Source organism: Cladophialophora bantiana (genome assembly GCF_000835475.1).
Source record: "Cladophialophora bantiana CBS 173.52 unplaced genomic scaffold supercont1.3, whole genome shotgun sequence".
NCBI classification, from domain to species: Eukaryota; Fungi; Ascomycota; class Eurotiomycetes; order Chaetothyriales; family Herpotrichiellaceae; genus Cladophialophora; species Cladophialophora bantiana.
Genome location: NW_015971577.1, coordinates 1,243,098 through 1,269,456, shown reverse-complemented (window position 1 = coordinate 1,269,456; position 26,359 = coordinate 1,243,098). Strand labels below are relative to the sequence as shown.

At 53.0% G+C, this 26,359-nt stretch overlaps 7 protein-coding genes across 7 annotated transcripts; 4 read left to right on the top strand and 3 right to left on the bottom strand.

Annotated features, from left to right (window-relative positions):
- Positions 1 to 2,908: 2,908 nt before the first annotated feature.
- On the top strand, positions 2,909 to 4,646 carry Z519_02367 (uncharacterized protein; the record flags this gene model as incomplete). The annotated part of the gene is made up of 5 exons (XM_016760124.1): positions 2,909 to 3,224; positions 3,351 to 3,766; positions 3,834 to 4,020; positions 4,077 to 4,226; positions 4,285 to 4,646. The coding sequence occupies 5 exons, from the start codon at positions 2,909 to 2,911 to the stop codon at positions 4,644 to 4,646; spliced, it is 1,431 nt and encodes a 476-aa protein (XP_016623645.1).
- Positions 4,647 to 5,447: 801 nt separating this feature from the next.
- Z519_02366 (uncharacterized protein) lies at positions 5,448 to 6,582 on the bottom strand (the record flags this gene model as incomplete). The annotated part of the gene is made up of 2 exons (XM_016760123.1): positions 5,448 to 6,234; positions 6,299 to 6,582. The coding sequence occupies 2 exons, from the start codon at positions 6,580 to 6,582 to the stop codon at positions 5,448 to 5,450; spliced, it is 1,071 nt and encodes a 356-aa protein (XP_016623644.1).
- A 799-nt stretch (positions 6,583 to 7,381) lies between these two features.
- Positions 7,382 to 8,417, top strand: Z519_02365 (uncharacterized protein; the record flags this gene model as incomplete). The annotated part of the gene is made up of 2 exons (XM_016760122.1): positions 7,382 to 7,505; positions 7,561 to 8,417. The coding sequence occupies 2 exons, from the start codon at positions 7,382 to 7,384 to the stop codon at positions 8,415 to 8,417; spliced, it is 981 nt and encodes a 326-aa protein (XP_016623643.1).
- A 5,525-nt stretch (positions 8,418 to 13,942) lies between these two features.
- Positions 13,943 to 15,010, bottom strand: Z519_02364 (uncharacterized protein; the record flags this gene model as incomplete). The annotated part of the gene is made up of 1 exon (XM_016760121.1): positions 13,943 to 15,010. The coding sequence occupies one exon, from the start codon at positions 15,008 to 15,010 to the stop codon at positions 13,943 to 13,945; it is 1,068 nt and encodes a 355-aa protein (XP_016623642.1).
- A 3,336-nt stretch (positions 15,011 to 18,346) lies between these two features.
- Positions 18,347 to 20,283, bottom strand: Z519_02363 (uncharacterized protein; the record flags this gene model as incomplete). The annotated part of the gene is made up of 2 exons (XM_016760120.1): positions 18,347 to 18,592; positions 18,658 to 20,283. 2 exons carry the CDS (start codon positions 20,281 to 20,283, stop codon positions 18,347 to 18,349), a joined length of 1,872 nt encoding a protein of 623 aa, XP_016623641.1.
- A 2,582-nt stretch (positions 20,284 to 22,865) lies between these two features.
- Positions 22,866 to 23,928, top strand: Z519_02362 (uncharacterized protein; the record flags this gene model as incomplete). The annotated part of the gene is made up of 2 exons (XM_016760119.1): positions 22,866 to 23,261; positions 23,317 to 23,928. 2 exons carry the CDS (start codon positions 22,866 to 22,868, stop codon positions 23,926 to 23,928), a joined length of 1,008 nt encoding a protein of 335 aa, XP_016623640.1.
- Positions 23,929 to 25,144: 1,216 nt separating this feature from the next.
- Positions 25,145 to 25,498, top strand: Z519_02361 (uncharacterized protein; the record flags this gene model as incomplete). Its single annotated transcript, XM_016760118.1, has 2 exons — positions 25,145 to 25,371; positions 25,435 to 25,498. 2 exons carry the CDS (start codon positions 25,145 to 25,147, stop codon positions 25,496 to 25,498), a joined length of 291 nt encoding a protein of 96 aa, XP_016623639.1.
- Positions 25,499 to 26,359: the final 861 nt, after the last annotated feature.

Genomic DNA, 26,359 nt, shown 5'->3' with positions numbered 1-26,359 from the left:
CAACCCTCTGTCGCCTCTGCCTGTTCTATGTTACAACCCTCTGTCGCCTCTGCCTGTTCTATGTTACAACCCTCTGTCGCCTCTGCCTGTTCTATCTCGTCACTTGGACTCAAGAAACATAAGCCCTCCCCTAGGTAAGAAAGGTTCGAGCTCTGATGGGAGTTAGGAGTTGGCTTTAGTCGACCTTTCAGCCTCGGAGGCCCGACTTGGTGTCGATGGATAAAGCCGGCTCTTGCTATTGAGAGGTCTCGTATCCGACCTCACTTTCGAAACGACAAAAAGCGATATCAGCCACAGGACCAGGCATCGACTCCACTTCTTCCCTTACAGCATGTCCAGGGAACGGCTCATACCTCGTTGGGCCACAGACTAGGATCAGCTCTTCCACTCCCACCCCCTCGCCCAGGATGGGGGGACAAACAAGTACAGCATAGAGTCCGACAAGGCTATTTTTCCCACGGTTGTACCTGAGAGGTAGTCCGCATATTAGTTACGATACCCTAGGTCCATGGAGTGCTTCTCTTGCAGCGGAAGTTACCTTTCGTCTTGAAATCCAGTGCCATTCCATCTCCCCGTAGTGCAAGTCATTCCTGTCAGTTCAGTGAACCCGTTCATTGCTACGTCCTAGGCAGGTATTGAGTATCCCCCGATGCTGAACCGGCTACGTCGTGCATTCGAGTGCCTGTCTTATTCTCTAGTCAGCCACAAATACGACATTCTCATTCCGAGCGTCCTCGATGCGGTAGAACAGCTCAGGAATGAGATTGGAATTTCCATCTTGGGCCTGTTCTGGGGTCATGGTTCGCGGGCGGCGCCTCCTGTATATGATCTTCCTTCAAGTGCAAGGTTCGTATCTGCCTCTGCCATCTCCTCGTTTAAGCATTGTGCCATCAACACTACGATCAGGGAGAAAACTTCCAGGAAGCTTGCTACTATAGCAATCCGATGGCCTGTACGTGTGACGAACAGCATAACGATAATTGGCGCCATGATGAAGACGGCTGCCGAAACATTCTATCCCTGTTTCCGAGCGGCTTGCTTTTCGTCCAACTCTCGGGCAAAATCTCAATTAGCCCGTCGCCTGATCCAGTCCTTGCCCGTACCACCATTGACGTCTATCCAATTCGCTAGCGGATAGGAAGAAAAAGGGTTCACTGTATCAGCATGGTAATCGTCTTTAGTCACACGGGATAACCAGGCAAGGAAATTTCCGTTCCTTTCGCTCGCCGGGGAAGTTGCTCCATTCTTCCAAATGTGAGTACCGCCTCGTCTGTGTTGAGTAATCTTAGATCCATCTGTGGAAGCTCTTCCAGCAAGGGTAAAATGCTTACCGTATTTCTTCAGGGTAGCTGATGAGAGTTTTCTTGTTTAGAGAACCCTTTTCGTTCAAGAAGTTCTATATGCAGTTCCACCAGCTGATGCTGAAGGCGTGCGATATTGAACAGCTCAAGCTCATCGAACCTTGGAAATACCGTCATAGTGTTCGATTGTTGATTCGTCCTCGTGACACGAAGTTGAAGGCCTTGCTCGCAGGGTCGGTAGCAGACGGGGGATTTGCAGAGGAAGGCTCTATTTCTCTCTTACCTTTTGCGGATTTCTCTGACTCGACCTGGTTTTCAGAATCAGGGCTTGCGTTAGCGTCGATATTGTTTCGTCATTCCCGGCACGTACATTCAGTTGCGTCACAGACCTACTCCCAGTCGGTGATATCGTGGATACCAGGCCGCTGGTGCCCTTATGCTCTGTCCTCGGGAGCGGGTGGGGTGGGCTGAAAGGCTCCTGACATTTTGGCAATATACTGAGTATTTGCGGGTGTGGAATAGACTTTGAAGAGGGTGGAACTCGAGTTCCATGATCCTGCAAAGCTCTGGGAAGATGGGTGCTCTTTTACCTCAACAAGCCGCAAGTACTGCACAAACACGAGGCAGAGTGAATATCAGATGATGGTGTTGAGTTGATGCGAAAGTGGTGTTGGGGTGAAACCTCTTAGGCAAAAAGCACTCACTCTCTCGGGCTTTGACGAGCGAACTTGCCACGTCTTTGTCCATTTGGAGCTGCTGCGACTTCATCAACACGGGGAAATGTTGAATCCAAGCCCTGTTTTCTGATTGACACTCCTCGCAGTCATTGTGCCAAGCACCAGACGACGTTGCGTGACCATTTATACAGCTCCCACCAGACGTACATCAGACACAGTAGTTCGTGTGTTCCCTTAGAGCCTAACAAAAGAACAAAAGAGAGAGAAACAGGATTGTTAGGAGCTCAATTTCAGAAATGCCGTGGCTCGACATGTGAAGTTGACCAAGGTCTAGCCGGGGTTCCCCTGAATTGAACTTGCTGGTGCTTGATGGCGAGGTGGATAAAGATGACTTATTCAATGGGGTTCTATTGAAGAGTCTAGTCGGCGCCAGAATTAACGAGCGTATTGGGTAAATGACCCGGTGGATGCAATAGATCATTAAAATACGAGGCCTCCCGCCTCAAGTGCTAGAGCCTAGGACGGTATGCGGTGCCGTCCCGTGCAGGGCTTCGAACAACTACAACACGATGAACAGCACACTACCCTTCAACAGGCGTGATAGTACTCCTCGTGCGACTCGCACAGAATTGAGGTAGCTAGTACGAAACCTCACCGTTGGCGGTCTCCTATATAGTCTGCTCGATATCTCCATAGATTTATGCTATGGTCTGTTTGGACATCTGTTCCGCAACTGCGCTCATAATATATGGAGACAGGGAGGCCAGGGCGAAGCGCAACGATGTTGTCTCTTCGAGCATGAGGACTACAGTCGTCAGATGTTCGACTCTACACAACATTTTTGGGTTAGGTTACAGCCACTACAACAGCGGACGGCCGAAGTTTTGGCCCGAAACGCAATATGATCAGTGACCAGTCGTTGAGCGACATATGGCCCTTACCCCCACTTCCCCCGTCGCGAAGCAGTCTGGATCCTTACGAGGTACGAACAATCAAGATCAGAATCCCCATCCTCATCGTCGAGCTCCAGGACCACGGGATCCGTCCGTGCCACATACGGAAGACGGATGGTTGCAGGCCGTCCAGTCCGTCACCGTCGTCGGTGACAGTGACGGTGGGAGAGACGCTCCTGAGGTCTACCAAGAGGCTGGCAAAGAGGTTGAGCCAGAGCAGGAGAAGGAACACTACATTATTTATAACCCTGACCGTACACAGCATGACCATGGGGCCGCGGCTACAGGCAACCGTAGACCAGGATTCTGGGGCTTCGACGGCGGTCCTTTGTCATCAACTTAATTATTCTTGTTTTGGTCATTATCGTGGCAGTGTTGGGAGGCGTGTTGGGAAGTGGAGCATCGCTCAATTCAGGCAGCGCGCAAGCAAGGTGAGGGCAGTTCTTCATATCGACTGTACTTGAACACTGGCCTCACCGCAAGTGCTAGGACGTCCGCGACATTGACACCTTCGGCGACTCGCCCATCAGTCAGCTCAGTCCACTCTGTTTCGACGGGCCCGAGCTCGCCGACGTCGTCTCCCTCAAACGCTCCAGGGACAGCCGAGAAGGCCGATTTCAAATTTCCCAGCATCGCCATCACGGGCTCTGGATTGCCACGACTCACCAAGCTGTTTCTATTTGCGCTTCACAGTTCCAACGATAGCGCTACCCTCCATATCAAGGGATCTGACTCTTCTGGCTGGCGAGCGTGGGGCCAGGTTTCTGTGATCATTTCTCTCTTCAAAGGCTCATCTTTGGCTGCGGCGTCTTGGACAGATGGCGATTATGACCAGGTAAGTTTGAACCGAACTTGAACCTTCGCCTGCCATTAAAATGACACTGACGCTGGGGCCCGCACAGCTTCGCCTCTATTACCTCGACGCCAATGCTGAGCTTGTAGAACTCGCCGCCCGATGCCAAAATGAGATCGAATGTGATTGGAATGGAGAGAAAAGTCTCGTCCGTGATGGCGCCTCCAACACCACCGGCTTGACTATTTCGCAATGGGCAACACTACCAGTGCAGCCGGGATCCAGCTTCGTCTCTTGTATGTCGGCCAGGATAACTATCTGCAAGAATTGGACTACGACGGTGGTTGGCAAGATCCATGCGCGCCGGGACAGACCATTGGCCAAGACAGTAGTCTTTCTGCCATAGCAGATAACAACACCGATACTCTCGAGCGATTGTTCTATACCAACCCGGATGGCGATTTCAAGGCTTTGAGGCGCAACGTTGGCTACGCTTTCGCTCGTATGTACCGTGTGTTTTGGGATCTGTTAGAAGCGCACTGAGTCTGACCAGCCGGTAGTTACGGATGTCTGGTTTACGAACACCTCATACAAACCTGCGCTCTACAACCTCGCCACGCGCTTGTATCCGAGTCCGGACCTGTCCAAATCCTACTTGACAGCCAAGCAGATTGCGGAAGACCGCTCCGTGGCTGAAGCTTGGAAAGAAGCTTCGGGACAAGATTGGGCTACTGAGGCCAGCGCGGACGCCGTGTCAGGGGCCTGGGCTCGGGCTGACGACGTCGGAGGTGCCATCGCGTGTATTGGATGGATTGACGAGAATGGTCAAGCCAACCAACATCTGATGTATAGCGTCGGCGGCGCCATGACGGAGTACTGGCTTCATGATGGAACTTGGTCTCACACCGCGATTTTTGATTGATGCTTGCGAAAATCACCCAAAGTTGTTCACATGTACGAGAGACGGACTTGCCTTACGAGCCTGCGCCCGTGGGATGCGAATCCTATACGGCCTATAGGACCTGCCGCTGGAACAGTGTACGCAACCCCTGCGAGCCCTGTGACGGCACGTAAGATCTCCTGTGGGCTCCGTTCCCATGTGAGTTGGAATCCCTTATCATTGACGACGTTCATGATGGCGTCTCGACAAGATCCTTGAACAGTATATAGCTGCACGGCAAGCAATCCAAAGCCGGGCCTCATTGAGCACTGAGCAGCCAGATGAAGGGGACCGAACCTGAAAAGCCCGCTGACCTTGAACCAAAAAGGACGGATGCCGACAAGGTGGCCGCCTGATTAGGTAGACCTAATTGTCAAGGTTCTGATAAAGAGCGGAGACACGGCTATGAAACGGTAGCTAGCCTTTCACGATAAATGAAGGTCATTTCTAGTATAAGGACAAGCCTCTCTCATTCAGCAGCGAGGAAGACACCCTGTTACAGATTCGATCTAGTTCGGAGGGCGGTTCTCCAAAATTCAGATATTGGCTTTATCCACTCGTGGGACGCAAGTCTATATACAAGCTTCGCCAACGAATGACTCGGTTCGCTGTTGCTTGCTTTGGCAAAGGCTCCGTTTCGGCCTATGGTGAAATGTCACCTCTGAAATGACAGGCTGCTCTCATCCCTCGCAGAACGGCGCCCAGAGACAATCTTGCTTCCTCCGGATTGTGCACCAAATTTCATCCATGATCAGTCTGTGTTGTCGACCAATGTCTCCTGATTCACTGTTCCTTTTTCGTGTCCGCGTTCAAGTATCCCCGATCGTCCTCTCCCTCGACCTCCTTCACAAACCTCTCCATTTCTCGACTCTGTTTCTCCCACTCCTCCTTCGTCATTTTCGTCTCCCTCTTGAACAACTCTTCATTCGGCTTCCGATAACTTCCACCCAACCGATCCCACAACGTGGTGAACTGGCCGTAGTTGAAGTTAAACATCAGATGGTGAAGAGTATGGCAAGCAGCGCCATTGATCCAGGGTGAATTGGCATAGTATTCCCCGTCGTGGATGAAGATGGTCCAGACGTTGATGAAGACGAAGAGAGCGATATAGGCGAACTTTTGCAACGGGAACAGGAAAGGGAAGATATGGTACGGTGTGGATTGCGCAAAGCCGTCGAGAGGGTGAAATGCGTGCGATGCGTAGGGCGTTGGCACAATCCATTTGTGGTGCGGCTTGTGGAGGGTTTTGTAGACCAGCGGGTGGTGTAGGCCGCGGTGGATCCAGTAGATGCAGAGATCGGTGAAGAGCACGAAGAAAGGGAATTGCAGGACGCTGTACCATTCGAAAGGACCTTCACTGGGAAGGTCGTAGAGTTTAGAGTAGCCACGTACTTCGGCAAGCATGCATAGTGCAGTCAAGACGGACATGAGAGGCATCGCGCGGATGGCTTGGCTGATCTCCATGCGGATTTGGTTCTTGAGGAACTTGGGATGCTGAAAAGTCGCTTTGTCGAAGACAAAGACGTAGGAGAGCGAGGCGCAGAGGAAGTAAAGAATGAGTCCGAAGAACCTGGAACAGCGATGGTTAGCAGTGGCCTCGGTGCCCAATGGCAAGCTGGTTGATCCAAACCCACCAAACTATGACAAACAGACTAATGCCTTGTCTGAAAATGTTGTCGCGAGGCCATGAGCTTCTGTAGGTCCATTCCGTCGGGTCCAAACTGACAAGCCGCGAAGCGGGCTCATAGATGTATGTATATTGCGGCGCAGGGGTCGCGCTTTCCTGCATACTAGAGAAAGTGGAGGTTCTGGCATGATTGAACTTCTGTTGGAGGTAGGATGATGGACTGGCAGGTAACAATGTCGCGTAGATGCGGTCGAGCAACAGGGTGTCGACGATTTCTAGGATGATATCCATGTTGAGGGTCGTGTCGCCCCTGGGCCGGAATTCTGCTCTGATGCTCGCCCAAGCACTGGAAGAGGCTGATCGACGACGCGGAAAAGGAATTCGAAAGGGAGGTGGTTGAAGCTCGGATGGTATCTGGGTTCGAAGAGTTGTCAGGACCGTCAACAGTTCACTACATAAGGAGGACAAGAAGTGGCGTGAAATGGCATCTGAATGATCCGAAGTCCCGATAGTGGCAGCAGTTGAAATTATGTATTCAAAAAGGTGGAGAGCATATGCCTCGATACGACGTGACAATTGGCTCTGGGATGGGCGGGGACTTGCTCAAGACCCTTTTTCCGAGTCGCCTGCGCAGCTTGTGGAGGTCGTTTAAAAGGGCATTGAAGAATGGGAGTGTCCAGTGGAGGGAGACACGCGGAAGAGACACCCAACATTGGAGAAGTGGTGTGCTTGACCGTAATAGCGTGGCTCATCACGTGACTATGGTCAGGTGACTTGCCAAGACTGGCTGCCTCCTTCGGCTCGTCGTGCGTCATGCACCCGAGAATCTGTGAGAGCATCAAATTCCATCTCAACCAGGTACAGTGATGAACACAGACTTGTAGCCAGTGTCTCACAGCCTTCTCTTGCTCCTCCTTTTCCTGCCGCTGCAACCGCGGTCACGCCGCTCTAAACTCTATCCCTCCGTTGCCTCGTCTCGCCTTACCTGGACATGATGTTCTATCTCGGTGCAGCTACCTTCAGTCGGTTCCTCGGTTCCTCGACCCTCTAAGCCTTCGAGTAATTCGCTCCCTTCCCGCCTCCTGGGCTCATGACGTCTCAGCGTAGTCATGGTCTCTCCCCGGCTTCTATTGAGACCATTGCAGGCTTGTCTGCCGGCATCATCTCCACCGTGATCGTCCACCCTTTGGATATCATCAAAACGAGGTTGCAAGGTAGGGGTGCTGCTCCGACATGTCAAGAGACCGTCTGACGATGATTTCTCTTTAGTCGACACTTCAGCCCACCCGCTCTTGAATTCCTCTCGGGCCGTTCTTCGAGATATTTTGCGAAATGAAGGTCCCAGCCGTCTGGCCGCGCTGTATCGCGGCCTAAGTCCAAACCTGGTGGGTAATTCTGCTGGCTGGGCTTTGTACTTCTTGTGGTACCGTGAAGCTCAAGATGTCATCCGAAACCTTCGCGGCTATTCTCCTGGTCAACAGCTCACAGCGGTCGATTATTTGACGGCCTCTTCTGCTTCCGGCCTTCTCGCTGCGGTCCTCACGAATCCAATCTGGGTGGTCAAGACGCGGATGCTTTCAACCTCCGCCTCCCAAAGGGGTGCATATCCCGGCCTGATATACGGGTTGCGCGCAATATACAAAACAGAAGGAGTCCGTGGTTTCTTCCATGGTCTGACCCCGACGCTGGTCGGTGTCAGTCATGGCTCGCTGTATTTTGTGGCCTATGAGAAGCTCAAATTATGGCGTAAAATGTCCAAGAGAGACGGGCCGCTCTCTAATCTAGATACCATCATGTCTTCCTCATTGTCAAAGGTTTTCGCCGGGACCGTGACATATCCCCATCAACTGGTGCGGGCTCGGCTGCAGACATACAATCCGAGTGCCACCACCCACGTGCGGGGCCCAGGTGTCGTTGCCTTGGTCCAACAGATTTGGCGCAACGAAGGCTTCGTGGGCTATTACAAAGGTCTTTTTCCCAACCTCCTGCGCGTTGTCCCCAGCACGTGTGTCACTTTCCTGGTGTATGAGAATACTCGATGGGCCTTGCCGAGGATATTTGGGAATGTGGAGGAAGACGCTGCTCTGGGAACGGGGGTGGCGCGGAAAGGGGAGAGGCCCTTGTAAGGAGGAAAGATGCGGTCAGATCGTTTGGGAAGGGGGCCTTGGCTCATCTCATCAAATGCCAGGCTTTCCTGCATAAGATTGGCTCCTGCAGCATCCCACGCCACCAGGGATCCATGATCAGCGGTCATGTGGCCTTGGAAGCAGGCGACAGGTGATATCTCAAGATTACTGTCATGGTAAGAGTCTCTCCCCCTTCCGGGCCTTACAACATATTGCCACCTGGGGACAACGATTTGGCCAATCACAAAAGATTGCCCGGGTCTCACGATACTGAAATGAGCAGTCGAGGTCGGTGGCGGCGGCCTCCGAGACGGGATGGAATGAATCAGGGTCAATCATTCGCTTCCTGTAACGTCCCAGAGCGAGAACAGACATCAAGGAGGCGAATACGGAACGCAACTCTGATCGGGGAAACCAATCATCAGGGTTGTCAGCAGATCAGCTACCAGTAGGCAGCATTTACAAATTCCCGCTCTTGAATACAAGGCCTACCCACTGGGTTTGCAAGACTAAATGGATGTGCATGCCGACAACCCTGTACCTGCATTGCATTGGAGCAGATAGCAGCCTTAACCGCATCTATTCTAGGCCAAACGACAAGCCCGCGAGACGAAAGAGGTCATGTCCTGGGACAGGGACAAGATTGCCGAGCGTAACCTTGGGCGGAAGGGGGCAAGTGTGGCGGGTTCGGTTTGAAGCGGTCCGATATCCATTGCGAACGTGCGGGTGCGAGACGGATCTCATGTGTGTTCCTGCGTCAGTGCATCAAACGACCAGACCACCAGACCATCAAACCACGAGTTGCGAGAGTCTCTCGAGACTTGGTGGCCTGAGGAGAAAAAGAAACTTCCCAGCATGTCATGCCATGGTCCTGGACATGATCGTAGCCGCGATGAAATCAGCCGTCTCGTTTGGGAAAGTGTAAAGCTTACTTGGTCCCAAGGACATTGGACGCTGCAGCTCCCAGTTCCTATACGGGCCACGGCCAGCGCATGGGCCGAAAAGAGAGGTTTTCTTAGCGGGGGGAGGATTCGATCAGATGCCGTTGCTTTCAGCAAACTCGCTACTTGCCAAGTAGCAGTTGAACGCCTGCTCCGATCCGGCATTGTGATTGGTGCATTAGACCCCTGTCGGTGGCGGTCGGACTTGACTTTGCTAGTGCCAATAGCACCTTCTACCGACATTCTAGAAGCTATTTCTAGCGCGCTTCTAGCGCTCTTCTAGCGGGGCTATAGCGGCATTAGCGGCGCTAGCGGCTATCTCCATTACCTATGCTAGGCCATAGTGGCTGAAGGTGGCTGGGAAAAAGTGGGGTCTTGGTGGAGCCTTGCAACTCTGAGCGAACCGCCCGAGCCGACACAGAATTCGCTCGCTCTGTCTTCTCTTGCTTCCCCTCGCTGTCGATGCCTGGAATCAGCGCAATCCCACGCCCAGGACACGGGCCTCCACTCTTGGATCGAAGAGAGTGACCTCGGATACTGATCACTTGAATCCCGTCATAGGGAGGCCACTACTGAATACGGCCTGCGTGGTTTCCAAAATCCATTGCTCGGATTTGATATCGGGTCTCGTCCTGTCTTAGACCTCGAACGACACACCTCGTCAATCGCTCGAGTCACCTAGCCCATTTGGCTTGTCATTGCCTGCATCTATCCATCCAGAGGCCCCTCCCAAGTCCATCGACGACATGCAATCTTCCAGGAGCGTCAATCAGCCAGCCTCCCGCATCATCATCGTGATCACCATGGCCATCTTTCTTCTTCCCACGCGCCGCCTGTCGCCACACCCATATTGACTAGAATGTGAGCCCTGTCGCCAAATCTCTGTTGGCTGATGCTCACTGTCTTGATGCTGCACCGACGGGCACTAGTTGATCCTATCTTGCTTATTGCATGGCTCCTTCAGAATGGAAAAGGCCAACCCGGGACACCGTGCCGGTCAAACCCCGTCTGCTCCGCGTTGCATAGATGTACCATGCTCATGGCGGAGACGGACTGGGAAAGACGACGAAGACGAAGAAGGCACCAGAGATATTTTTGTGGCTTACGCTAGCTAACCCAGGGATAATATTAAGGCAAGGTTACATGAGACAGGTAGGTACGTCCTGCAATCGATCTAGCGTAACTGCACCTCTCAGCATTGGGAAATGGGGGGACATTCCACTACCTGCGTCTCCTGGGGGCATGCAACAACCCCTTCCCTCTGTCACAGATGCAGTCCGCCCTGGCCAAGGTAAACTACCTTCCAAATCATCGTTGCGGTGACGATAACCTGGTCGACGGGGCCAAGCACCGTGTGTTGGTTACACGGCAGGAAGGCTGAATGGTGACCGACGATGCCGGTATGTATTGTTACCGCCCAGTTTCGACCTGATCTTGATTCAAACACATCATCCCCCGCGGTCGACTCAAATGGATACCAGTCTCAAACATTTGTTAATCATCATTACCAAGGAGAGAGAAACGATCGTCAGCGCTACGACTCGGCCCCAACCACGCAATGACTAATTGCTTAGTCCACTTCAAAAGGTGGCAGCCTCGCCGGATTTGGGGGCAAAGAACCTTGTTGAACTATTAGTCCAGTTCTCAACTTGTCAAGTCCCTTGGAGAGAAGGGGAAGGTTGGTAACACGAATGATGCAAACGCTTGCTCCAGGGGGCTTCGCTCTTCTCTCTCTCCTTTCAGGCCTTCCTAACGTTTTCGGCTTTCTAGACCGCTTGTGCTACGAGGCACGTACACAAGGGGACCCCCACAGAGGGCTGAGAAGACTGGCCGGTTACCGAGCTTCTATGAGAATAACTTTCTCGAAGAAGATGTGAGTCTGCCTCGTCACCGACGGGAAAATCATTCTGTGGGTTCTAGACAGACTGGGATCGCTCATGAATCACGGGCCTTTTTTTGCTCCGCTTCCATCCTCGTCAGAAGGCGCAGTTTGTCCTACGTCCTCCCTATGGAGAACGGGGATCCATACCACCGGTCATGGTCGTGCCTCGTGAAGTGCAATGCAATCCCACCTGTGTCTCCTTTGGCAGTGCCGTGCCGCATCCTAGATGCGAGGCCTTCCGGGATCTCACAGAAGACAGGGTCGCGGTTTTACCCTGATCAGGCTCCGAGAGCCCGCCCCTTCTTTGCGGACCGAAATATCTTCGAGAAAACCACTGCGTCAGAGGACGTTCGTCAAAAGGACCTCCTAGAAAACCCTGTCAACCATGACCTTGTCTCGCCTTGTCCGGCCTTGCCTTGCATGGCCCTGCATTACCTGTCTGCTGTGCGACATTGAGTGACTTGCATCAAGTCTGAAGATCCTCCGTAACCCGCCTGCCTGCCTTGCTGTCTGCCTATCCGTCTGCCTGCTTACCTACCTATATGCCCTGGACACCTATCTACCTTGCATGGCACGGCGAGTGAAAGAGAGAGATAGTTGAGTCGCGACGGCCTGTAGACATATGTCCTCTGTACACCAAGTTAGAGCCGGAGCCAGAGCCAAAACCAGGGGGACAGCCAGCCTTGCGCGGAGTTCATTCAGCCTCGTGCCAGCCCCTTTCCCCCTCCCTCGCGGGCGACAAGAAAAGACGGGAAAAAAAAAGGAAAGCCCAAAAAGAGATAGGTAGAACAAAGAAGGAAAGGGATGGCGGAAACGAAAACTAACCACCCACCACGCTCGGCTTGGAGATCGTAACCTAAATTTTGGCTGAATGAACAAACGAGTAAGGGCGTGAGTGAGAGAGTGCTGATCGCTTTCGATACCGGCCAAGGGCTGAATCGAATTGTGCCTTTGACGTAAATTTTCTCCCACTTTGTTCGATTGATTGATGGAAGACACCTCGAAAATAGCAAGCTAGCAAGGCAAGGCAAGGCAAGCAAGCAAGCACCAAGGAACGCACAGATCGCCATGTCACGCGCCCCTCTCCCGCACACACACACGCACAGAGAGAGACACACCGAGCGGCGGCACCCATAGGCATTTTTGCCAGCCAGCCCAGACCGAGCATCTCTCTTCGTGCGCCAAAAGCAATTCTGTTCCCCCCTCCCTCGCCACTCCGAGGGCCAGGGCGGTATGTGGTTCGCTTCCCCCATGGCCCACATGCAACGGGAATCGCCTTCTGGGGGACGGGAAGGGGGAGGGGGGATGGGACGAGATTGATCATTGATCCCTTCAGGCCAGGCTTCCCCTCTTCTGGGCAGAAGGACAGACGAAACGCTGGTTGGACCGCCCTTCCTCAGTCGCCTGCCACGGTACGATTCGAAGCGGATCGAACGTTCCTGTCCTGTCCTCCTCGTCTCGCTGGCTGTGACGCTCCTCTCAATCTAGGCCTCCAAGCAAGCCTCCTGGCTCTAGTATGTAATATGTCTTGCTGCTCTCCGCGACCCCCACAGGTCCAAAGAGTCCAATCTCTCGTGCGTGGCCATCTCCTTTTCCTTAGGTCCATGTCCCTTTCCCTGTGAGGTGAGCAGCGGTGGCACCGCGGGTGTCGAAAAAGGGGATGGGTAGAGGGCGGGAAACAAGTTCAAGACCCAAGAGTGACAGGAGTGTGGGCCAATATTGGAAAACTCGATCCGCTTCTGGAGGAAAGTCAAACCACCAGAGGCAGGAGCCCAAATCCACAGGTTGACGCCGCTAGGGTAGCATCATGATACCACAAGCCACCCCTCGATTGTCGGGAAACTCAGCCTCGCCGTGGTCCCATTACCTTCTCGAAGGCCAAAAGAAAAGTGTCTCTCAACCTCGCACCAAACTGGGAAACTTTGGCAGAGCGGGAGTTGAAAAAGGAAGAACAAATGTAAAAGAGAATAATATATGGAGTTTGGTATCGGTATCTGGACCCTAATAAGCTTCGTCTCCGTTCGTCATATCATCGTTGATTTGAGTCGTAATCGTATCTGATAGATGGTGTATCTCGGTAGTGACAGGCCCTCGTTAAGAATGAAACTTTCAATGTGGGTTTGGCATGCTATGTAAATGGGTAAAAGCAAAACACCAAAAACGGCACCAAACCATGACAGATAGCAGACGATACATACGAATAAACATCCTACCGTCGCCTTTTCTGCGTGAAATGAACCCTGAATCGCTGTCCTGCCCTCGTTTCCTTCCCCAGCACGCCCTGATACTCTTACAAAATCTCGTTGTCTTGCATCCCCCACTAAAAAGAAAAAAAAAAATCCCCCTTAGGTTGAGAAATTGAAGTAAAAAGCTGAAATGACTGGTTGGGTGGGTGATGGTCAATGGAACCATCAATGCCGAACGAAAAAGTTCTCGATCGACCTTTGCTCTTCCTTTTCGCGCGAGCTGCGATCTCTGCGGGCTCGTTCAATGCGGGATTGGGCTCCCTCGTCCGGTAGTGACTGTTGGGGGAAAATTCACTCTTGAGATCAATTCGCGACGTTTCGAGCTGTTCGAAGTTCGGGGTGAATTGCGGAACATTCTCGTCCGCTGGCTCAAGCTCGCGGACATGCGGTTGATATCCACGCTGGATTTGCCGAGTAGGCATTTGCTTTTCCTTTGGCGGAGAGGCAAAAATCTCTTCAAGGTTGATCGGGCGTAACGATTACCTCGACTTTCCGGCCTTTGCCCCTTCCTTTTATGCCCTTGTTGCTATGCTTGTAGAGGTCCTGGAAATAGGCACGAAGCTCAGCCTTTTCGGGGTCTGCCTCATTGTGTGCAAACTCTTCGGAGAGTCTTGCCAAAGTCTCTTTGTGGAACTTATTCATGTGTGCTTTGAGATTTCCCAGTTGTGTGAAGACTTTGCCTCCATGGCTGCCGTCCACGCCCCTGCAACCATCGAGTTTACATTCGTATTTCCGAGCCCGGGCACCTGGATCGGACGAGGATCTCTTTCGGTTCGGTCGTTGGCCAACGTGTCGCCGTTCGTGAGTTCGAAGATTGCCCAATTGCGAAAACGTCTGCCGGCACGTTGGAACCGAGCAAGTGTAAGGTTTCTCTCCAGTATGGGAACGAAGGTGGATCTTGAGGTGTGTTGGCTGAGAGAAGGACTTGAAACAATCTGGGTAGGGGCACAGGTGCTTCTTGGGCTTGCCACTGGAATTGCTCGCTGGCAGATGGATCTGGGGAGGTTGCAAGGTCTTCATGAGCGAGTCGACTTCCGAGGTAGTGTCTAGGGCCGACGATTGTGCAAGTAGAGGAGGGGTAGTGCGGCTCGACGAGATGAGGGATTCAAGCCGGTTCTGTTCTGAGAGATCAGAGGACAGATAGCTCGACGGCGCCTCCGAGTAGATGGAGAGTCCATCGTCGAAATTGCCTCGCTCTTCTCCTGCCCAACTCCCTGGCGTCGCTGGGCCCTGGCCCGGGGTGAAGTAGTCCATGGGAGAGAAATCATACTCAGACAGGCTGGCAAAGGTATGAGCACGAGGAAGGGCTGTCGGCGGCGCAGAGCCCGGGGTACTGGTACCGAGGGCGTCATAGTCGTACATGTCATTCGAAGGGACGTTCTGCAAATAGAATTCCTGGGGGAATGTTCGCGGTTGTGTTGTCGTAGGGGGCTTGGAGGAAGCTGGCACCGACGTGGGCACCATCCACTGCCTCAATTGATGCATATGCCACTCAATCTGGTCGGCGGTGGGATTGAACGCCATGTCGAACATTGGGCAGGGTTCGGTCGCCAACGTCAAGTATAAAGTATAGCACACCAATAGATATCCCCTCCCTGAGCAATCTTACTTTGGCGGAAATCAGGAAGAGTTCAAGAATACGACCAAAGTGTTTCTGGACAGCGTGAAGATTTGGCTCCGGTGCGACGCTCGAAATGGATCGTGGCTATAGAGCAACACTTTAAGCAAGGAAGAGCCAACGAGACGCCTACATCGCACTCGGATACTGGTCCACAGACTGGATTGGCAGCTGGTCAAACAAGAGACGCCGAGGACGGGTACGGGAGAGCGAGGTGTGGGGGTTTGATTCACCAGTAGGTGGAAGACGGTCGTAGCGGTCTCGAGGATGGCCAGGATGGATAGACAATGGACACTCGAGAAAGCAACTTTTGAGAAAGGAACAGGCCTAGAGCTTGGAGACGTAAGCCGGTCTAACGTGGTCTACGGATGGGTAGACAGTGTATAGTTCGGGTGACGAGATCAAACTGGGTATTATACCTTTTTCTTCGACCAAACTCCATGGCGTGCTGATACAGCCAGTCATCGGGCGTGGGCATTGCCAAATGGGACAAGCTTGCTAGCATGAGCCTTCAGGGATTATGCGGCAAGCGGAAGAGATTGGAGTCCCCATCGGACGTATCTGGTGTCGTCGAGGCCAAGGTATCGAAAGGGTGCAGCCTTGTCTCTCAGCCAATTCCAGCGTGGGTGCGACAAAGCCTTCCGGCGCCTCTGCTTTCCACTTTGGGCGAGCCAGATGACACACAAGGTGAAAAATTTTTTTCGAGATTCGGGATCACCTCAGTGGCCGGTAGAGGGAGAGGAAAGGTCTCAGGCCAGTCAGAGGGCTCTAGATGATTTCGGACAGCGCAGATGCGAGTGGACATGGGGATGCATAAGGGGAGCGATTAGGGCTGCAAGGGAGGAAACTTACTCAGGCCGGGGCGGAGAGTTCGAGCCTGAGGTGATGTCGTCGTTACCCTAGGGTGGGCCGGGGGGGTGTGGATGAGAATGACGACCAGCACAGGGCAGGACCGATAGCCTGCAGCGATCGTGCGATTTGGGGGCCTCACTAGAGACGCAAGAAGCAAAGAACGGGATCCTGCATGAGGAGGAGGAGTTTGGGGGCATCAAGTCGCTAAGTCGAGTAGTTCTTCCGTAGTGACCAGGTCGGCGCTGGTACAGTCGCAGACCATGAAAAAGCTCGGATGAAAAGAGCTGCTGGGTGGAGTCGGAGGAGGGATTTGGGCTGCCGCCCCGACCAGGATCTCGAGGGCTATACCGGTAAAGGAGACTCCACGCATTAGACACTCGTGGCGTTAAGCTGGCAATAAGCGAACGCCCAGGCTGGAGGTGTGCTCTGGGTGGTCGGGTTACCCTGGGTCCTGCATGCTGCGCGTTCGTTCCTCCCGGCGTCTTCCATGGAATCTTTGGAGGTCAAACCAGCCCTGACCTTTGCTTGGGGGGTGGGTGCGGTGAGGCTTAGATGGGCTCTTGGGCCAGTTTGGAAAGCAGGACGAGCCAGGAACAAGATTCGGCTACTGTTAGTTACCTTTCCCGCACCCATTCCCTTGGTGGTGTCTTGCAGCAACTGAGGATTTTCCTATCGGGATTTTTCTCTCTTGTTTTGCATGCATCCAAGATATCTTGGGCTGAGCATGAAAATTTTTTTTTCCCAGCTGCAGGGCGTTTCTCTGAGTTGGAATTGGAGTCCCGCGGGAGGCCTGCAGTTGAGGACAATGGACCTGGCCAAGCCGTTTTCGTGGTGTTTTGGCACATGATCAGGAGAAGAAGCCAGAGATACAGGGCTTCGTAGTGGTGGACTGTACCGTCCATCCCACGCGGCTTCCCCTCAAATTGGCTGTCCAGTGGACCAGACCGCGGCGTCTGGCCCCAGAATCGTCTTTTACGCAAATGCTTCAGTGAAGAAAACCTCGCCTCCTCTTGACCCGATCGAGACGGATCCTGAATTTAGTCATTGAGGGTTAAGCTGTTTTGAGAGAGAGACTGGGAGCCCAGTCACAATGGATAGGTAGGGAGTGAACAAGGGTGGCTTCTTGTTTCGGAGGGTAGCAGACGCTTGGAGTGACGAATGGGGCGGGTCTCAGCGGCGTCAGTGCTGCCAGCGATCGGTGGCGATGATCAGAGATAACATTGATACTGTCGGTCTGCGAATGATTGACTATGGAGGAGGAGGAGGAGGAGGAGGAGGAGGAGGAAAGGGGGAGACGGGTACGCCCGCTCTGGGAGCATTCGGCCGCCTCCGAAAATGAAGGTGAAGTGAGAGAAGCTGCTCACTGCTGAGGCACTTTGAATTGAGTATTGGGTGCAGGGTACTCGGTACCCTGGTACTTGATGCTTGGTACGGTTGAGCTGTCTGCTGCTGGAGAAGCTATTGAAGTCCTGAGCCGACAGTGAACTGTGATGGGTCAGGAAGAAAAACAAAAAAGAAAACTGTCCATGACCGTAACTGCGACTGTGACGGCTGCGGTGACACTTGTAGATCTCGCCCTGCGCGTAATGTCAGGGACTGCGACACAGAAGTCCATGTCGATTGCCCACCACGCCTGCGGACTTGGACGACGGCAAACTCTCAAATGGCATTAACTGGACCCTGCCCTGCATTCCTGACTAAAAAGAATATTCTTGGTTGATCATCAATGGATTCACGCCTTGGACTGGCTTGCTCGGCCAGATCCCAGGGAAGATGGAGGAAAGTCGATGGCGAGGTTTTCCCAGTGCTCAACTCGACGACGGCGAATTCAACGACCATGTCTCCTCCCCAACCACTTCTTCCCTGTGCCGCCTTTTCATTCTTGGGTGCTAACATCATCAAAGCAATACGCAACGTGAGCAATTTTTGGTTCAAAAGTATAGCCCAAAGAAAAGCAAAAGGATTGACTGCTGACGGTCGCTCCAACCAACCTCACTCCCAACTCGCCTGATCCGCCTGATTGAGGTCAAACACAAACCACCCGCCAGACACACCCCCAAACATCCACTAATGCGAGCCTCCCACGCCCGTAAGAAGCCCAGCCATTCCCAGAGCCCGCCGACCGTCAAGCTAGGAGAGAGCTCCCCAAAGCCACAAGTCCCTGGCTCCTGCATTCGAGTCCTCATGGCCCTGCCGTTATTGCCGAATACCCTTCAAGTGCCTGTCTGTTCAAAATCACTGCAAGCGACGGGGCTTGGGAACGCAGAAATCTCCAATGCCAGAAAAACACACATGTAACTGCGTAATCCGCCAACCTTCCCGGTCCCGGTCTCACCCCATCCATGTTGCCGTCTTTATGCTTCTAGAACAATTGGTGGCTTCCATCAGGCTCAGAGCCCTTGGTGGGCACCCCGCCACGTGGTATACTGCCAAATTCGAGCCTTCATATCTCCTGATCCCGTGGCGAAGAGGTGGCCTGTCGGACATGGTGCCACAGAGATTACAGAGTTCTTGTGACCTTGAAGCATCATCTGCGCATTACCTGTGTTGGGGTCCCAGAATTGGACTCCCCGGTCTTTCGACCCAGACATGACCCATTCGCCTCCAGGAGTGAGGCAGACTGAGAGCACATAGTCCTGCGCACCCCATGTTAGTGTCTCTCATGGAATAAGATCAAAGAAAGGAGGAAAAATAAACTCACCTTGTGTCCCTCGAAGGTGCGGATGCATTTGCCGTCCTTTGCTGCAGCTGGAATAAGTCCTCGTTGTGGTGTGAGTTCCCACATCTTGATCGTCTTATCCAAACTGCCGCTGACAAGTTCCCGCCCACTAGGAGAGAAAGCGACCGAGTAGACACTGTCTTTGTGACCTTGCGGCCCTTCCAACCGCTCAATCAGATACCCGCTCGAGCAGTCCCAAACTCTAACACTCTTGTCCAACGAACCCGCCGCAACAAATCGTCCGTCGGGAGACATGGCCACAGTAGTCACTCCGTCTTCGATAGAGAGAACCATGACTTGTTGATTTGACTCAATATCCCACAGGCGCACGGTCTTGTCGCCCGAGCCTGAAGCGATGAGTCGCCCAGTCCGCGAGAAGTCCAAGGAATAAATGTCTTGCTCATGTCCGTCGAATGTGGTGCGGATGCGCTTGCTCGCGATGTCCCACACGCGGATTCTCTTGTCTTCGGCGCCTGTGGCTAACAATTTGCCGTCGGGAGAGAAGCAGACGGATCGGATGTACAAGTCACCATCCTTGTCCTGGACATTTTCGTCGAGCAGCTCGCACACTTTTTGGCCATCCCGCGCGTCAAAGATCTGAGCACTGCGGTTGCACCCTGTTGCGACATACTTGCCATCGCTCGAGAAGCGCACACAGCACACGACCGAAGTATGCTGAAGATTATGCAAGAGAGTAATATCAAGCACACGGGGAACGTTTGGATTAAACACAGCATGCCACTCGCCGTCGGCGCTAGTCCGTTTGAGATGATCTGGTAGATCGTCCGGGTTGAGGTCCGCAAGAACATTGCCGACATTGGGATACTGGCCTTGGCCCGGCATTTGGTGGCGAGGTCCAAGCTGCATGTCGGCGCCTGGAGGTGTAGGTCGAGGGATTTGGGGTGATGCTCTCGGATCATTCTGATAGGGCATTGCCTGTGGTTGGTTGGGATGTTGCTGGGGAGTCGCAGGTCCAGGTCCGGGCGCACCTCTGGTGGTCATGGACCGATTCTTTCCAAGACCTGGAGAATTCGTCTGAGGCTGTGGTTGCGGTCCATAACCGTTCAACGTAGGGCCCTGCTGATAGCCTGGGAAGGAGTTGGGTGGTTGTGGCGGCCCTTGGGGCTGTGCGGCCGGGGGAGGAGGCTGCAGAGGATGTTGCTGAGGAGGAGGTTGTTCAGGCGGAGGAGCCAGTCCTGGGCCCCCTTGACCTTGGTTGGCCATAATTCCGCTGAACAACCCACCTTGGCCATGTCCAAGAGCCGGAGGTGCCTGCGCTGGACCGGCATGTTGAGGAGGGCCACCCAGATGGGATTGCACTTGGGGCCCTCCACGCATCTCCAGTTCATGTCGCAGCATACGAATCTCAGCCTCGTAGTCCTGCTTCATCTTGAGTTGATTCTGCTCGAGCTGATAGACCTTGTTACGGATCAACTCCATCTCTTGAATCTGTTGCGCGACCTGACTTTCGAACTGCTCCGACGACCTGGACTGGTTATCGAACTCGGCTCGCAGTTGATCCATAATCTCGTTCAGCCGGTGATTGGGCTGGCCGGGAGGAGCAGGCCCCAGGTTGGGGTTGCCGCGATGTTGGGTAGCGTTAAACATGATGGATGTTCAATGAAATACTGTCGACGAGATGCAACGAAATTTGACAATGGTTGACTGCACAGGAAGTGAGTAAGGGGAGGAGAGAAGAGAGATGAGTGTTGCCACGGGCGCAGGTACCTGTTATTCGGCGAAGGTGAAGCGGAAAAGGCGCTAGTGGTAAGGGTAGAAAAATTGCGGATAAGCTCACACAGAAGCCTCGGGCAACCGCCCAAGGCACAATCGAGGCAGCGGCAGAGCACAGGTTCGTGCTGGGTATGAATGCGATCGACGGATGGAGCTTGGCAGAGGAGAGAGTCGTGCGCAAGGGATGAGGGCGAAGGGGAAAGGAGGAGGACGAGAGGTGTTGGACGCGAAAGGTAGAGGAAAGGAGAGAAAGGTGTTGTGTTGGCGGTGGAGGGCGTGCAGGGCAAGACAGGAGGAGCAGCGGTTGCGGGAAGCAAGACGCGAGAAGAATGGGGCAGATGCACGACGAACTAGAAAGATGGGGGCCAGCTCTGCTGCAGGCTGCGGGCTGATGGTTGATGGCTGATGGCTGAATGTCTCATGGGTGGATGGCTGGAGCGTCTATCGATCAAGTACCCAGTACTCCGTACGGACAAGGCACCCCGTATCCGCCGCCGCCGAACCATGATGCACCCAGGCCCCCCGGACGGCAGATGTGGATGGCGCCGCGAGGAGAAGCCAAATAAAGAGGGCATACGGTAAGTACCTCGTACTTGTTAGGCATCCTGGGCATGGGCATGGGCATGTAGGCAATAAGCGGGAAGCACGGGGCACATACCTAGAAGCAGCCGCTAAAACAGGCCACTAGGGAACCCGGCTAACACGATTGGGCGGTCGACTCAGAGGCTAGGTTAGGCTAGGCTCGCGCTCAGATGACGGGGCTGGTGGGCTTTCCACGGTTTTTGTATGCAGGCACTCGTACGAGGAGTACCTGGACGTCAAAACCCTCTGAAACCAGACTGCGCAACCACCATGGCCAGCCATCGATGCCATCACACTCCCCCAACTGTTAAAGGCCCGGGTCAAAAGTCCGGAGGAGGAACAGAAGGAGTTAGTTTGTGCTACGTCGCAACACACGAGCAGGTGCTGGGTTACGCTATGCCTTTCGCTTCGGCAGGCGGCCATCTCCACTGTTGGACCAAATGGATTTTCCCGGGGGCACGGGCCAGTCATATTCTGCTGGCACAGGTACTGCGTACCGAATACACTTGGTAGTCTGGACTCTGCACCGGCGCAGTGGGCCTTGTCCCATGTCCAACTGGCTGACGCAAAGAATAGAGGTAGTTTCACACGATCAGAAGTTGGAAGAGTCTTGTCGTCGAGTGCGGATGTGATAGATCGGTTAGCCCTCAGGAACAGACAAGAAAGGTCACAAGGGCTCGCAGGGAATCAACACCGACTTGTCCGCGATGCTGTTACGTGTAACATGGCAAGAGTTATCACCGATCGGCGAATCTAGAATGGGAAATAAGGGTTTGCAAAGTCGGACTGAATGCCACTCGGCAGATTCCATTTGAGCCTGTCACATAATCTGCTGGGAATGTGCTATGTCGACCTCGGGGGTTGGCTTGAGTCTTTGTCAAACCATCCCAGCCACATTCGCAGTGGTTGTAGAGTCGAGATATGTAGCAGATGTCACCAAGACACCACAAGAATTGTTGTACAAGTTGGGCGAGACAAGAGGCTGGCAGTCGAGTATCGATCCGCCTGGTCCATCTCTTGTATCATCATGTCACGAAACTCCCCGAAGGCAGCCTGGTCGTGCTCTCTTTTCACTTGGACTGCTCCAGGCATTGCCGGGAACCCCTATCGCCTCGCAGCAGCGGACTGTTTCGGTGTGTTGTAATTGCATGTTGCGGCCATTCATCTGTTGTACAAGGGCGTTGCAGAGGACTCTTAGTTTGCGAAAGGCGAGATTAAGCTAGAACCGATCAATGTAAGGCAAAGTTGCTGTCAGTGAGGAAGACTGTACCTAATCAACGCAGGTTTGGGTTCACTCCGAGTATATCCTGTGACAGTTAGTGTTCACTCCAGTTTCACTGATCTGTTGGCTCATACCCAGATACAATATTAAAGGGAGGTATCCATAATGGACGACTTCGCGGGTGATGTCGAGAATCTTCCCAATGCGCTCCTGAGAGAGTAAAGTCAAAAGATGATCGTTGCTTTTCTTCGGGTGTCAACAGACCTTGGTCTCTTCTGAGAACTGAATCATCTTGTTGGACTGATAGAAAGGGGTGCTCTGTGAAAGAGAAAGCAAGAATGAGTGCTTGATTTGAGGTGCGCGATTCGTCTTTGGGTGAGATACTCTGTACTCTGTGCTTTGATGGAAATAAATATACAAGATGAAGCTGCGGAACAATTTTGAAGGAAGCCACGAGCAACACGTGATCTTTACTGGGACTAGTCTCAAAGCAGGATGGCGCACCTTTTCGGCAGCCTTGCACGTTTGCAACCAATTTTGCCATCGACACAAACCGTTCTACAGATCTGTCACTGACATTCTCCTAGCCAACTTTTGCAAGCCTGAAGCATTGAATATACCCCATAAGGCCCTGTGAGCGCTCCTCAGCATCATGTCTGGCGCACGACATTGGGAGCAAGACAAGGACTCCACGATCTACATCGGTAATCTCGATGAGCGTGTCACAGACGCCCTTGTCTGGGAGTTGTTTCTTCAAGCAGGCCGCATCGTGAATGTCCATCTACCAAAGGATCGGGTCACTCAATCACATCAGGGTTATGGTTTTGTCGAATTCAACTCAGAAGAAGATGCCGAATATGCGGCCAGGGTAATGAACCAAGTCAGGCTTTACGGCAAGCCTATCCGTGTCAACAAAGCTAGTGCCGATAAACAGAAATCTGTCGAAGTTGGTGCAGAGTTGTTCATTGGTAATCTGGATCCAATGGTCGACGAAAGAATGCTCTACGACACATTTGGACGGTTTGGTACGTTGGTGGCTGCTCCAAAGGTACGTTTTATTTACTCTTTCCTTTTGCCTTTTGAGCTCTACTAATACCAGTCAGATTGCTCGTGACGAAAACAACTTATCAAAAGGCTACGGGTTTGTCTCCTTTGCCAACTTTGAATCCTCGGATGATGCCATTGCCAACATGAATGGTCAATACCTCATGAACAAGGAGGTCTCAGTCCAATACGCCTATAAAAAGGACGGCAAAGGTGAAAGGCATGGTGACCAAGCCGAAAGAATGCTTGCAGCTCAAGCAAAGGCTCATGGTGTTCAACCCACTCCTGCTACAATTCCTATGGGCGGGCCAGTATTTGGTAGTGTGCCGCAGACTCCTGTACCTCCTGTTGGCTTTGCACAACCAAGCGGCCAATATCAAGCTGTGCCGCCACCGGTACAAGCAAGACCACCTCCTCCACCCAGTGCTCCACTCACAGCTCCACCAAGTGGTCTTCCGGCGAGACCACCTCCAAGCCAGGCGGGATATGGCGGGCCACAAGGATTCATGCCACCAGGGTTCAATCAAGTACCTACAGGTTTCCCACAGCCGAATGTCTTACCTGCCGGCTTTGCCCCCCCTCCGGGCTTTGCCGGTCCACAAGCTGGTACCATACCTTCTGCACCGGTCATGCCGCCGGGCGGATTTTCTGGATATGGTATCCGGAAATGAGAGCGACAACATATCCAGGGGCTATGAGAATCATCCGCAGCGGGCGCCTCCCAGGACCATGGCTATCGCCACGATTGAGTAGTCAGTGCCATGCGATAATATCTTCTACAACCACGGTCCCGTATCTTCCTGGCTCTTGCCTAGCCCCTTCTAATATTCTCGCGTCTTTCTTAGACCTCTGTCTGGCACCTCCTCCTGGCGGGACCTGAGTGCTTCCAACGATGGTCTGTTCTGAAACCGTTGTGGTCGTGGCCAATGATGGCATTTCGCCTGGTCCACCGGATCTATCACAAACGCTGTCGTCCAATCTAGAAGACCCTGGTCAACGCAGCCTCCGGGCGCGCTGAGAGATGCATCCGATGATACCATTGGAGAACGGGGAGTGGGATTCTTGAGTACCAGTGGTGCCCAGCAAGAACCAGAAGTAGAATGTGCCGGTAGAGTAATCAACATCTGGCACACAAGTCAGCACATTGGATGCGTGTTGTATTATCAGGAACAGGAAGCGAGGATTGCAACATCGGAGATCGGGAAGCCATGCTTTGTCGGAGATTGCAGGTTAAAGGACGATGAGGAGGATCTGTTGAACATGGTGAACTTCACGTCCTCCAGACTCAAGCAGTTGCCTTCCTGGAGTGTCTCCCTTGGTGACGCCCACGTTGATATTTAAGTCAACATGGCCAATACGGGGCTTCCATCAACATTACCGCAGACGAAGAACTTCCCTCGTGGCAGACGAGAGTCCGTATTACGATTCATACCGTTTACGTGGGCATCCAAATCCGATCTATGAGAAACACAGGTTGCGACAAAAAGATTGAGTTGGCAGAAGCAACAACTGACAATTTTTTTCAACAACATTTAATTCCATCACCAACTCTTCTGCCCCCTGGGTCTACATACGCAGTTCGCAGGCACTGGGCAACGAACACCGAATCCCCGGGCGGTCTTATTGCACGGTCTATCAACTTCCTTCACACAGCGGTATGACAGTACGTCTCGGATCATTTGAATCACTGCGTATGATGTTCGACACGTCGCCGCTTGCAAGGCGGCGGACAAACAATAAAATACACATCAAGACGTTTGGCGATACTTATCTTTTTCTTTTTCCCTCGACGTGTCAATCCTACATCCATGAATTAGTGGATGACTTGCAATCATCGTGTTTCCCGTCTTCAACCAGCCATCTTCCACTATCCTTTGGACTGTCAAGATGTCGATTCCTGCGCCGCCTGCAGGAGACCCCGACACCAATACTGAAAACGGGAATGTTGACGCACAGCCGTACGATCAAGAGCGAGTAGGTGGAAGTCGCCTCTCTACGTCCGATTCACACGATACGCCAACAACTACTACCTCTTTGCCTTCATCAGACAGACACGAACAGCCGGCCAAGCCCCGTGACCCTGAACTCTTCGAGCACAGAAACGCACGACTAGGGTGAGTGCCCGTTATAAGCAGGATCGATTGTGACATAGACAGAGCCACTGACTTTGAGCATAGGGACAACTGGCAGCCCAGTCTCTACCACAACATCAGACAACGCATCAAACACCATGGTGACTGATGCAACAACTGTGATCCCCTCACCTTGATGTGGAGGTAGGTGCGTTCCATGATTCCTTTCTGCTACTGCTTATTATATGCTTACCTATGGTACCTTAGCAATAGCTTGTCGTAGACTTCTAGCGAAGATGAGAGGTACCTCACCACTCGAAATTCCTGTTAATTCACTCCGTGCATGGGACTGGAGACAAAGAGGAAGTTGACGACGCGCACCTACATTGACAATATTCTTGAGGATGACAACAGCCAGGATCAGCCGGCCAAAACCTTCCTCAGACCTCTTAGAATTAAGGACAATGGAGGAGCGGCGTCCAGTACCGCAATCGCGGTCTCAGAGCAAGCTTCGGATGTGATACAGGAAGAAGCAAACCCCTCGTGGTGTTGCCACCGTTCTGACTTTCGGTTGCAAGCGTCGGAGGCTCGGCAGACATTGTTGGATACCGTGGGTGTCCAGGAGGCACCAAGAGCGCGATGAGGCGGGATGCCAAAGAGCATTCGAGAGGACAGAGCCATCACCTAAACCATCATCTACAGAGACAATCGTATCGCCTAGATAGGCTGGCTGCTTTACAGGCGGACGCCGATAGACGCGAACTAGAGTCCGAATTGGATGGACTTAAATGCACGAGCGAGACTAACCCAGAGCAGCGGAACCTGAAAGCACGGGTTCGAAAATACCAGAGAGTGCGTTCTGCCAGCGTTGGGTTCGTCAATTGCCGGATGAGAATACACAGCTGAAGGACGGCATCACCGAGTTGACGGAGAGGGTCACGAGCCTGAAAACACAGATGGCGCGCAACGAGTATGCCACAGATATGCAAGGACATTCGCGAGCGCCGCAGCCTGCCGGGGTGCTGCCACC